The sequence below is a fragment of the Mytilus trossulus genome, chromosome 1, assembly GCF_036588685.1.
Source record: "Mytilus trossulus isolate FHL-02 chromosome 1, PNRI_Mtr1.1.1.hap1, whole genome shotgun sequence".
Classification (NCBI taxonomy): Eukaryota; Metazoa; Mollusca; class Bivalvia; order Mytilida; family Mytilidae; genus Mytilus; species Mytilus trossulus.
The window spans coordinates 46381116-46395095 of NC_086373.1; the positions used below are offsets into that span (position 1 = coordinate 46381116).

General features: G+C 31.1%; 1 protein-coding gene across 1 annotated transcript in view; it reads right to left on the minus strand.

Annotated features, from left to right (window-relative positions):
- Window positions 1–309: 309 nt before the first annotated feature.
- The window catches only part of LOC134708258 (mu-type opioid receptor-like), a 61332-nt gene continuing 47661 nt past the window's right edge, over window positions 310–13980 (minus strand). The window contains exon 2 of the mRNA XM_063568659.1: window positions 310–2072. Within this exon, the coding sequence (XP_063424729.1) occupies window positions 1066–2072 (1007 nt within the window). The 3' untranslated portion in view covers window positions 310–1065. The remainder of the gene's footprint in view (window positions 2073–13980) is intronic.

Consider the following 13980-nt stretch of genomic DNA (forward strand, 5'->3'; position numbering starts at 1 on the left):
TGTACATTAATCTCATCACTTGTGAAACTTTTTTTAAACGACGAGAAAGAAGGACTTTAGTAGGATGTTTTGAGATTCTTAGGAAGTAAATATCGAATTATACATATTCGTGCAGACAGCAATTGTGTTTCATATAAGTTAACATGAAACTTACAGTTATTACTGATGTTCTTTGAAAAAGATAATTCTATGATTAAAAGTGCGGCAAATGAAAAATATGTTTTTTTTGGTTGCAAACATTTAAGAAAGTAGACTTTTGAAACGTTTGAGCAAAACAAGAATTGAAATGGATTGTAACGGTTTGTTTAATCAATAGATAATATACCAGAAAAATAAATAATGTAATACAAAACTTTGATATTTATGATGATGTTTGAAAATGTATCAAATTAAAGCTGACCTTTGTGATCATTTATACAATGTGAACTTTTCGTACACACATATTTTCTTTATGTTGCAATGTATTAACATATTTGAACTAATAGCTGTAGGTAGAAAATACTGAAACAATTTCACTCCTTCCTCCTCTTGCTTATTAAAACTGAAATAAATTGTAACATCCAGATATATTGCAATTTGACGATTAAATATTCAACACTTTGTTCAAGTCGTTGATTAGGAATGATCCCAGCTCGCATTTTTCTAATTTCTTTTCTTTTCTGTAAGTCGTCTAATAATGCATTAAGAAATGACAAAAACTCGTTTAAATTTTTTTTATGGTTATTGTGTACATATCGGAGTTACGCATTTTGCAACTATTGTTATATCTTACACTTTTCCTTGTTGTTAATTGATGTCCTCCATACATTGTTCTTTTTGAATTGAATTCAGCCGACGGAAACACTCATTTTCCGGCATAGTTTCTGGAATTGAAACTTTCATATCCCAAGGGCCTCCACACGGACATGTTCATATTGATGAATTTAAAAGAACCGTGGGACTCTGGTCACACGTAGCTAGAATCCTCAAACTAATATATTATCAAAGGAATGTTTGAATATAATTTACAAAACAACAATTTTGTTATTAATGTACCGTCATCAACGGCTTGCTGTCCTTTTACGATCAGTGCCGTAAACATCTGGCTTTTTCAAACAAACAACGTCTGAATGTTTTACTTGAAGAGACATACAAAGTAAAATTTACCGAAAAATTGATATAATATAATATTTGACATATCTGTTGGGACAAAAACAATACCAAATCCTTTGTTTGTGCCAGATCTTTAACAAGAATGTAGAATCGAATGCCATGACTCGGCAAATTTAGAACGAGGAATACAATAGCCACTACAATCAACATAACTGTCAGTCTCATTTGTGCATTCGAAAGAATATTGTGGGGCGGTGAGTAATATTTGTTTCCGCGTAGTGTCACATGCTTGAAGCTAAATTTCCGAATAGTCACGATGACAACAATGTTTAAAACAAATATGGCGACGAACGGAAATACAAAAGTTATACCCGTATCAATATATGTGATGACAGTTACAAGATGTCTGTAATCGTTGTTCAATTGGCAAGAAAAACCGCCTGGTGTTGGAACAACTTGAACTGTGAAAAAGGAATGGCTATAAAATAAAACACCAAATACTGTAACTACAGTTCCAGCAATAAGGGAGCGTCGTTTTGAACAAAGTCGATATCCTCTTAACGGAAAGCAGACAACAATGAAACGGTCTACCATAATCAACACAACATACCAAACTGACAAAAAACTTGACACGTAAGCTATATACACTGATACCAAACATAAAACTCCTGTATTCACCGTTGAATTGTGTATTGTTCCGATCCATCCAAATATCAGTGCAATTAAAAAACAAGTATCCGATACTCCAAGCATTGCCAGATATATACTAGAAGGATGTTTGTTAAAACTTGTAAACACAAAAACTTTAAAAGACCAAACGTTTCCAATGACGCCGATAACGGAGATTAATGGTATGGCATATACATACAGTCCTGCCACAAAGTTATAGAAAACAACACTATCATTCTTGTGTAGAAATGCTGAAATCCGAGTTAAATTGGTTGCATTTGTGTAATTCTCCATGTCTTTTCCCTTGTCACCTGAAATACAAATATGGAATATTCAAGGAATTTCTGTTAAAAAATCTCATAACAAAAGAATTTCTGGGGAAGTAATAAAATAATGTCGACATAATCATTTTCTTATAGAGATCGTTTATCCCTTAAACCTATCGAGGTAGTTTTAACGATCATTATCATGACAATATATCATGTATCATGTTCGATTTTTTTAATGAAACTTGATATTAGTTAAAAGTAAGAAGGATTGGAAATTGAAAGAATATTATCTTATTTTTTTCATATTGCATGAATAATATCCGACTGTAATAAAATTGAGAATGGAAATGGTGAATGTGTCACCGAGACAACAACCCGACCAAAACGCCGACAACAGACGAAGGCCACCAATGGGTCTTCAATGCAGCAAGAAACTTCCGCATCTGGAGGCGTGCTTAAGCTGGCCCCTAAACAAAAGTGTATACTAGTTCAATGATTATTGACGTCATACTAAACTCCGAAATATGCACAAGAAACTAAATTAAAACATCGTAGAAGACTAACAAAGGCCAGAGGCTCCTGACTTCGAACAGTCTCCAAAATGCGATGGGGTTAAAAATGCTTTTGAAATCTCAACTCTCCTCCTATACCTCTAGACAATGAAGAAAAACAAACACACAACAATATTTGTAATTTTTGACTATTATAAGTTATTGTTAGGGAAATAAGCAGACACTTATAGTTAAAAAGGATTACATTTGATATAAATGATACTAGTGTATTGAGATACTTTCGAAGACATTCACATTGATGATAATTTTAATAGATCTTTTTTTTCTTTTTTTGCACTTAACACAACTAAGCAATATTGAATGATTATAACAACTAATCAAAAGTTCTACGTTAAAGCCAATTTTATACGCTTTGTTCCACTTTTAGTATTTGTTGAAATACTTAGTTTACATAACCAAATAATTCTCAACTAAACTGAGATTATCTGTCTCAAGTGGGTTATACTCAATATATATTTGCATAACATCTTTTTCTTCTTCGGAATTTAAAAAGTTGTATACCAGATTATCATTATGTCTTTCAGAAATGATATAAAATTATTTCATTATTGCATTATATTTTGTTCCCAATTTAGTCTTCGTTTCTTCATAAATAAGAAATGATTCTGTAACTAAAAGAAAGTACCTACGATTGTTGTGACAGCTGATAAATGATTTACGTATGTCGTCCAATAAATTAAAAGAATGTTTACTAAAAAGTTGTAAAACATTTGTACATTTTCTACAAGGTCAACAGATGTGTCGTTTCATAATGTGACATTATTAAACATTCAAATGAAAATAAGTATGTGACCCATAAAAGGTACATAAACACCATTTCAAAACATTCGATGCGCATTTCGACAATTATTGTCTCTACAGTGATGCTCGAGGCCCAAAAGTACAAACAGCTATAGCCACAGCGGGGGAAGGAGTTTGATCTGAAGCGTACCATGCTTAGGATAAATAAATGAACATAAAAAAGTAATGAAAATGTCAAGGGTAGAGTCCTAAAAATAATCAGTTTCAGGGACTAATTTTGGATAAATATGAGCCAAATTAAAATCCCTCTTCGGATGCGAGAAATCCACTTAACTGTATAGAATTCAGTTCAACTTTATTAGGATCATTGCTGACCCTTTTGTGGATAAATTCTTAGGTGGAGCTCTGGTTACAAAACAATATAATAAAACATATAGTTTGATTGATCAGATCGTTTTTATTCTAAGATCAAACGATCTTTTATAAAGCATTTATATCTATCCGTAGCTTCGGCTTCTTGTTCAAACAAATTATTGACCGAAAAGATATCTAGTTAAGTGTACAACTAATTTCTTCAAAGAGGATTCCGCAAAATGTCATGCATTTCTGTATTGCGTGCTTCAATATGTGCGATAAATACCACTCACAAGCCGTTCTTTATAGGGTTATTATTATTATAGTACATGCATACTTTACATAAATACTACCTATCGTCATATTTTAAGACGCAGCGTCAATAAAATTGCAAAGAAGTTAGCATATAGTGTTTTTAGATTTGCAGTATAATTGTGGTTAATGACAAATAAATTCAAGTGGTCCAAAGAACAAAGTGGACAGAAACAGTAAATGTGATACTTGCTAAAAGAAAATAGATGAAATGTCAGAAGATTGGAGAATTGTAATACTATTGATACTATCGAGTACCGGTATAGCAAAAGTTAATGAATTTTGGCATAAAAAGTGATGTTAAAAGTTCATATATATTTGTTTGTGTAATGCGTATATTTTATTAATAATCAATTGTGTTAAGTGCTAGACTAAGTAGTTAAGATATGTCTCATATGCCTATTGCCCATATTTATAATGCTAGATCTATTAATTATAAAAGTGTTATTTTATGTTTCTTCAGTTACTTTACAAGTTTATACATTTCAACGTCACTAACCCTGAAGATTATAAAACACCACAAAATGACAAACGCGCAGTCAATATGCTCAAACATGCCTATCAATAGGACATGTGTACGGACTTGCCATTGTGTATTTAAGTTCTTATTTATTGTTATTAGCTTCAATTTCAAAAAAATGGCTAAACAATATACTTAAATTCATTAAAACCAATATCCCGAAACCTGTTTTAGAGTTAACCGACACGCTGAAACAGAGTTGTAACGTGCAAGTTCACGTGGTAGAAGTCCTTAGGATGATATGCCACCCTAGCGGAAACACCGTTTTCTGACGCCCAGTCCACCAGACTTTGCCTTTTCTTCTTAATGCCACGTAACAATTTTTTCAAATCTAAGTTTTGACCTGGCAAGCGATTTTATCCACGACATCCCACATCAAACCAAAATGAACTCTATAACATTAAACATCAAACCATATGTTTATGATTTGATATGAACCAAGGTAAAAAAAAAATTAACAAACACAGTGATCTACCTTGAATGGCACGGGAAATCAATATCGCCCCGTGTCTTTAACTAGATAAGATGTGAATGAACTCAATAGAGACGACCAATGATCTGACATTAAAAATTCTTATAAAACATTATGTATGCAAGGAAGGATGTATGATGAGAGACAGAATTGTACTTTCAAAAAAGATAAAATCTTTAATCCTTTTCAACTATTGCTGTTTTTATCAGACGCAAGAATTGGCATCTGTTATGTCACCATGATGTCTTCAACTTTATAAATGTCTTATTTAGATAACACTGCTGCTCACACCTGAATATCAAGATCTTACCAGCTTCTTTATAAGATTTTTTTTATTTTAAAGGCAAGGGATTGATATAAAAAAGAAGATGTGGTATGATTGCCAATGAGACAACTATCCATATGACTTGAAGTAAAAGAATGGAAATACTAATTAGTAGCTGAATTATTTTCTCCTTAACATCCGAAGAATGTCATTTGGCGAATTGTGATAATACGTATTTATTTCGAAATTCCATGCTCCAAATTAGCGACCTTATCTAAAACATTATTCCAAATTTCCTGCATTAGATGCGCATTTTTATAATCAATGGGATATAAACAGCAATAGAGCTTGAGGTCAAAATACCAAAAATATAAGACGATTTGGCGACTAGTATCTGATTTTAAATAGGGTAAAAAATGAACAGTTCAAACATTTAGACAACAAGATATTGAAAAATGATTACAAACAATACACTGGAGTAGCTTCAAAAATATAATCTGCAGTCTAATTAATATGTTCATTTAAGTCATGACATTTCAAATTAAAACTCATTAACGGTACATGTCTCATTTCGACAATAAACGTCTCTTTAATTATTGATGATCGAGTCTAACATAGATGAAAGGCCAAAACTTATAAGAAATGAAGACCTTGAAATAAAGAATACTTGATAACAAGGATAACTAAAATTGGGCAAAATTCAGACCAAGAGGGAGATATTTTTATTAATTTAAAAATAATTTAAAAAACTTGTAGCAGCAAATAAAAGTGACAAAATATCTTTATTTCCATGACAATACCGAAGGACTCACTACTCGGCTAGTTATAACCTGTAGGACTAACAGTAACACCAGCAGAGATATCGACTCAGCGGTCGTTATAATATACAAATATAGCCTTTGTATGAGGTCGATACAAGGATATACTTCTTTGGGTCGATATATCCTGTATTGACCTCATACAAAGGCTATATTTGTTATATTATTAATTTCCGACCATATTTGTATTAAAATTGTCATTTAGGTTTGTTGGAATTTTATGGATATTACATTGTGTCCTTGACAATAATAACATATTAGTTGTTATTTCATTTACTTTTTTTTATATATGTATTCGAAGATTTTTTTCGTCAAATAATCGATCACAGATATCATGTGTTTCAAAACGTTAAACAATATCCTGAAATTCATTACATGACGTCACAAAGTATATCGGTTTTTAGATATTCTAAAAATATCCGTGCGATATGCTTTTTGCAGGTCAATATGCTTTTTGCTATCCGCCGTTTTCTCTCTACCTTCGAAAATATAGTTTAACATGTGACTATCCCTAAACGAATCAAATTTGTTAAAATATACGAATTAATAATATTATGAAATATATCAACATTGTTTTCACCAAATGTGCATTTAGATGGTTGAGTTTTTTTATAAACATGTACACTATTATATGGACATTCTTTTAAACGGAAATCCTTTATCAGATCCTAATCTTCAGAATTGCGCAGCTAATGAGTTGTTATCTTTCCGTACTTTTCAGTAATACACCTATTATAGTTTAACCGTATGTAGTTCCTCAATAACAAGCCATCATGTTATAGTTTCGGGAACTACATAGCGAAATTGCGAGGGGGAAAACCGCGATAAAAGTAAAGAGAAACTAACATGGAATAAATTTAACTTGTCAATTGATTCAATTGTTTGTGTAGATGTCACGCCCTTTAACAATCATCATGGCAAAGTTTAATTAACCAATTCATACAGATGGAAAGTTAGAAGTAAAAAACATCGCAGTGCTCTATCATCATGCTTTTTCGTTTTCTTTATCATTATGTTTTTATTGTTTATTAAGGTCATGATCGGTAAACGGAAGCAACAAGTCCCCAAAAACCAATGACCAACCAGTTTCCGATAAATAATTACTGAATAAAATATTATTGTCAAATGTATACGTTATCATTATCAGATATGAAGATAAAGTACATGGATGACTTAGTTGAATATATATGCATGTTCAATAATTTTCTTAACATTTTAATTTCAAGAAACTCGTTTAATATGACTTTAAATTATCATAATACGCTGTTTCACAATTTTTATTTTCAAAGACGATATTGATGAAAGGATAATTCCTGTGAAAATAAAGTATAATATAAAATAAGGTACCAACTGATATTAGAAACATATGTTATATAAATGAAATCATTATTGTAAAACAAATAAACAAAGATTTTAGAGGTATGAGAATTAAACCAAAAATGTAAAAATAGATTATTTCATTGGCAACAGAGTGCAAAACATTGACAAAAGGAACCTACGTTAAACAAATCTATTAAATTTTTTCATAAGTTAAAGTATACATAATTTGAAAAAAATGAATGATGAAAATACAAAACAACTGAAATAATACATATCTTACAATCTGAGTTTCGGTTGAGAATAATGCTTTTTGTTGGTTATGAGGTATGACAATAGGCCTCCGTTTTACACTGTTATATCCACGTACAACTACCAACGTTAGCATACCATTTGTATAAATGCTTGTACAAGGTGAAAACGAATTAAACCAACCAATGTTCATTCGTTTTGCTTATTTGTTTTGCTACTGATTGTTATGTTTCTATGCAGAACACGCGGTACGTGCAGTAGCAGATATTGCGTTATACTGGGACATCAGTTTATTTCAAAACACAATGCTCAGTCTTTAAGTATACTAGTTAGTAAAATCATCATAAAAATAAAAATGAAGAAAACATGAACAAATGTATGTGTATTGAGTGGACAAAAAGTGTACCAAATAATTAGAAACTAACAAGTTTAAACATGATATAGTTCATTTCTGGTTTGTGTTTTGTTTGTGTTGCTGAGTTGTCTATTCGTCATTATTTGTTTTTTGGCCATAGGCGTTGTCGGTTTGTCTTCGATGTATTACTTTGAATACCATTTTGGTATCTCACGTCTCTCTCTTCACTTATCTTACCATAATTGTGTTTTAAATAATTTGAAAAAATAAATAATTACAGTTGTACACCTGTATTACATAAACATTCTGGTAAAAAAAAAGCTGTAAGAGTATTTGAAAGGAAAAACACTTTCAAATTAGCAAATAGATGAACGCACACAAGCGTAAACAATATGCTAAATGTATGTGTTACGCAATCAAAATATTTATCGACATTCATAAAAACATTTGATTTTTTATCTGCGATTTATATCGGTTTAGTTTAAACATATTTATTTATAGTGGATTGGGAAACAAGTTTTACAACTTATATTAATCAAAACTTATATATTGCTTTCTGGATACAATCGGGCATCGTGTTTGCAATTTTTAAATGTCTCAAATACCTGAAATTACAACTTACAGCTGACAGTTCAGCATTTGTTTTTACTACCAAAACTCAATCATACAAGTACATACTTTTTTAGTCCGCTCTTCTCTTAGGTAGTTACTGATTTTGTTATTGCCTACTTTTGTCAACAATACAATATTAATATATTTATCATAAGAGACTTCATCTTTAATCAACAACAAATGTGTACTACTATTTGATTGACAAAATTCTTAGCCCCGTAAAATATTTATAATATGTTTGAAGTAGATTATAGTTCTCTCTTCGGATTTAAATAATAACGTTTAAGAATTGATTGGATGATGCAAATACAAGACTTATACGCAAGGTTATGTCAACGTCCTAAATGCAAAATTCCTTGCTAATGGCATTGGTTTTATTAAAGACTCAGTACAATTATTTAGTCAAATTATCTCACACAGTATTATCCTACGTCTTCACACCAAAAATTGTATTACTATATCAAAAGTATTTTCCGAGAAAAATAAACTCAGAATTAGTGTTCGTTGACGTCGTTTTTTTTACTAGTAATTTCTATAACATCGTAGCAGACGACATTTGAACGCACAGACAAACTACGAATACGTTGTTTACTCTATAATGTTACAAAAGAAACATTTAGGTATGAATTCGTACACCCTCGCACTCAATATTGATGAATAAAAGCAAAAAATAAATCCTTCGGTAAACCAAAACCACCGAACTCAATGGAAAATTTATTCGGTAACCCCCCTAACAAGTGGAAAAATCATAAGTTCAATATAACAAAAATGTAAAACAAACTGTCGTATTTCTGACTTAGTACAGGCATTTCCGTTTGTAGAAAATGGTGAATGATACCTGGTTTTATAGCTAGCTAAATCTCTCACTTGTATGAAAGTTTAATAGACTGTTGTAAGTTGGATGTATACAATTAACGGACAATACGGCAATCCGTTTTGCTATTTATTCTTACTTAAAGATATCTCATAAACTTTATAAGATATCTTATTAGATATCTTATATAGTTTATAAGATATCTTATTAGATATCTTATATAGTTTATAGGTTATCATATAAAGTTTATGAGATATCTTATATAGTTCATAAGATATCTAATATAATTTTCTTTATAAGATATCTTTTAAATTATATAAGATATCTCTAAAACTATATAAGATATCTTATAAACTATATGAAATATCTTATAAAGTATATAAAATATGTTTATAAGATATCTAAAAACACTTTAGGAGAATACTTATGTAACCTTAAATAGAAATTAATACATGGCCTTTTTCATATCAGCCTGGGTATCATCCCACACCCCCATATCAGCCCGAAACGGAGTATTAAACTTGGAATTGATAGTTGATAGTAAATACACCTAATTTAGAGTATGAGTATGACCATAGTATACAGAAAATCGCGAAAATAATTGTCCTGTCCCCGAGAACGTCTAAAAAATCTGTGTATTTTGAAAACAGTCCTACAAGGAAGGCTTGTCCATGACCTAAAGTCCGTCAATTGACAGAACCAATATTCGGAAGCCAGTATTTTCGTCTCCCAAAATAACCCAAACTAAATAATCTTAAGCGAGGATGACAAAATGACTATGCATGATACCTATGGATCACAGAGGGATGTTTTTGCTAAAGATGTTATGACTGTGAAATTTCAGTAGAGGTATCAAAAATCAAGAGACAGGATTTTTTTTTAGCCCTCTCCCTTTTTTCCAAAGTCGATTATTTTTTGTTTTCCGTTAATTTCAATTATTTTCGCGTTTTCTGTTTACTATAGACAGACATAATTGTATAAAGTGTATCTGCTTTTGATTTTCAATTTCAAGTTATAATTATCCACGGCGGTGACTAAAATATTATATGGAGAGTCTCTAAAGATAATTGTAGTATTAATCCTAGTATACATGCAGATAAACGCGAAAACAATTGTCCTGTCCCGGAGAGTAATTTTTAACAGTCCTAAACGGAAGTCTTGTTTATGGCTTAAAAGTCCGTCTGTTGACGGAAACAATATCCAGACGCCTTTATTTTCGTTTTTCTCCCAAAATAACCGAAACTGATAATCATAAGAATGGATGACAAATGCGACTATGAATGGTACCTATAGGACACAGAAGCATGATTAATTTATTGTGGAAGGAAGAGAAGCGACACAAAAAATGTGGCCTTCTCGTATAATAGTATAGATTACAATAACAAGGATTTTAAAAGATTTCAAGAATGGTTTTTTTTCGAACATATCGAATTTCTGATAAAACGTTAAAAAAATATGAGAAGCGAACATCCTAACATTTTTTTTAAATCCTTTTTAACAAGGACATTGACAAAGCCTTATTTTGACTCAGCATTAAAGAAAATGAAACGTTAGATGCAGTTTTAACCTTTAAATTTTTAGACATTTTGAGTTTGTATAGCATTTAATCAACTTATGAATATGATAGTAACTAAGGCGATTACTAAAAAAGCATATTATTCAATATAAGGAGTAATAGTTAAATAGATTATACATTTCTTTTTTCACAAAAAACGATAAAAGCTTTGATATTGAAGAAGGAAAACGTCAAATGTTTGATTCATTAACTGTATCAATCTGATTTCCTAAATCTGCCCTGTACTTACGTGAAAGGTTCAGATAATATATCAGGTAAAGACGAATAAAAGTTTACTTAGTTCTTTTGGATCAGATGCAAATATCGTTACAGATAAGATGTGATCAACTCGTCTCCTTTGTTTTGACTTTATTAGACTCAAAACCATTCTGCATCTCAAAATGATTGAAGGTAATAGACTTCTATAATTTCTGACACGATCAGTAATTGTTTGAGCGTGCTTTGAATTGTTTTGCAAAGAAATTTTCTTTTTACTAGTTAACATTGATCCATTACTAAATCTCAGTAAATGATCATATATGACATTCAACAAAAATTTAAACTTGAAAAAATCTTTACTCTTGAATTAAAATCGTTTCATTTTTATAATCTTAGAAAGGTCAAAATTTCGGCAACGAGATAAAAACTGGACACAAATATGGTTGTCACAACTTAAATAAATTTGGGTGTATGTGGGTCAATACAGTTCAGTGAAATTGAAAGCATTGTACATGCAGTTTCTTACGGTTTTTTCTTATAAATATTTTTTATTCGTGTAAAATATAGTTCAGTCAACTTGTATGGTACTTGAAGAGAATTTAAGTGACAGCCTTCCTGAAATGCAAATGTTGGCATTTTGGTACTTGACATCATCTATTTGTACTCAATGCTCTTCAACTTTGTTCTAACTTGGCTTTCTAACTATTTTGATCTGAGCGACACTGATGTGTCTTTTGTAGACGAACAAAGTAAAATCACAATTATATTGAACTCCGATGAAAATTTAAAAAGGAAAGTCCCTAATCAAATGTCAAAATCTAAAGCTCTGTCGTATTCATGACCTGAAAAGCATTTTCTTATGTAGAAAAATGATAGATTGAACCTTGTTTTATAGCTAGCTAAACTTCTCACTTGAATGACAGTTGCATCAAATTTCATTATATTTAGAACGATTCGTGAACAACAGTCAATATTGTGAAATCATCTTAATCTTAATCTTCACAAGCATCACTGAAGAGACATGTATTGTCGAAATGCGCATCTGGTGAAAGAAAATCGGTACCGTTAATTTTATTAATCACTACACAAAGAAACAAAGAAGCACAAAAAGGCATACATCAAATTTAACAACCTCATTTTGCTTTTTTATTATACGATCTTATATATTTTTGTAAAATGTACCCATAAAGGATTAATTGAAAGATTTTAAGCACTGGGACCGAATCCTTAGCCTAACACACACATGATTAGATAAACATTTACTTTGACGTTTGATGTCACACAGGTAGAAATAAAATAATTTTGGCGTTCAAAGTATGACGGGATGCATAAGTACAGAGTCACGCCAAGTCAAATGGATATCCCAGAAAACAGACTTAACAGTAAAGTAGTATTAATTAAGACAAATATAAGATATCTATAAAACGTTAAGATGATAAACAACGTCAGTACGCAGAATTTATACCTCAAAATCCTCTTGTATTATGTGTACTGTTGACACGGAATAACTATCAACAAAGTGTTGGTGCCTTCCGATGAACAATTTTTTTAAAAGGCCTGGACTCTTTTTGACATACTCTTGGTTTATTAAATTTCTATGTAGCTTTGGTGACGTTTTACAAAGTCTGAGTATCAGCTGCAATGAATATCCCATTTGCAGGTGAAGTTGGTATATTATTTCTAAGGGGGATTGATTATTTCAAAATTAAAATCGTCTCGTTTGTCATAGATTCTGGAACTGAGATGACTATGTATGTCAAATTCGAGGTATAGCTCTAAAAATGAGATGCAGGAAGGCGTTTCTGTTTTTTCTTTAATTTCGAGTTTTCGGGGATATATTATATTTCCTGGAAGTTTGGTTTGTTAATGGAAGTCTGAATTTTTTTTAAAAAGCATGGCCCCCTTGATCTTCATATGTTATATATGTGTCTGAAGGAACTCCGATTTATACTAAAATAAGAAGAGGTCGGCAAGGAGAGGCGCACAGTTCGTCCCAATAGAAATGCCGAATATTTGTGGAAAAAATGTACCTCCAAATTCAACAAATATGTTGTCAATAAGAAGCTCCAGCATAGTAATCACGCGCATCTGCTGTACTAAATTATAAGCCTGAACTATTAATAGATATGATATACGTGTCACAATGAATAAAAAGTAAACTCTTATAGGTCAAAGTACGTGCTTTCTGTGATAAAGATGAAAAAAGGCGAACATTTTTCGCTGCTTGTTCATTTATTTTAAATTTGAAAGTCCTTCTCAGGGTCAAAGTTTTGCTTTGCTTTGCGAAATGACAATGTTAAACAATTCAAACGAGAAAACTAACGACCTAATGTATGTAAGGCTGTATTTGTGCTAATTGAGATTTAGCGATTATTTGCATTATACAATGCAACTTTCATATAAACTTCAAATTAGTTAGAAAATGTGCTTGAAAGAGTTATTGAGTGAAGAAAAGTATTTTTAGGAAGGAGAGAGTTAGTGAGAGGAAAAAGAACTGTTTAAAAAATTGAAGCGTATTGAATTATTAAATAGACAAGAATTTGGCGAAAAGGAGACAAATGTGTATGTATGAAGAAAGAGACGGGATAAAGAAGTTTGTTTTAGTGTGTCGTATTTGTTGATGTGTCATTTACAGGTAAATGAAGAACCGGAGTATTTAGTCTTGTATTTTTATTGTATTGTTTATTGTTACATCGTTACATTTTAATGTTGTGTCGTTGTTCTCCTCTTATATTTAATGTGTTTCCCTCAGGTTTAGTTTGTTATCTCGAT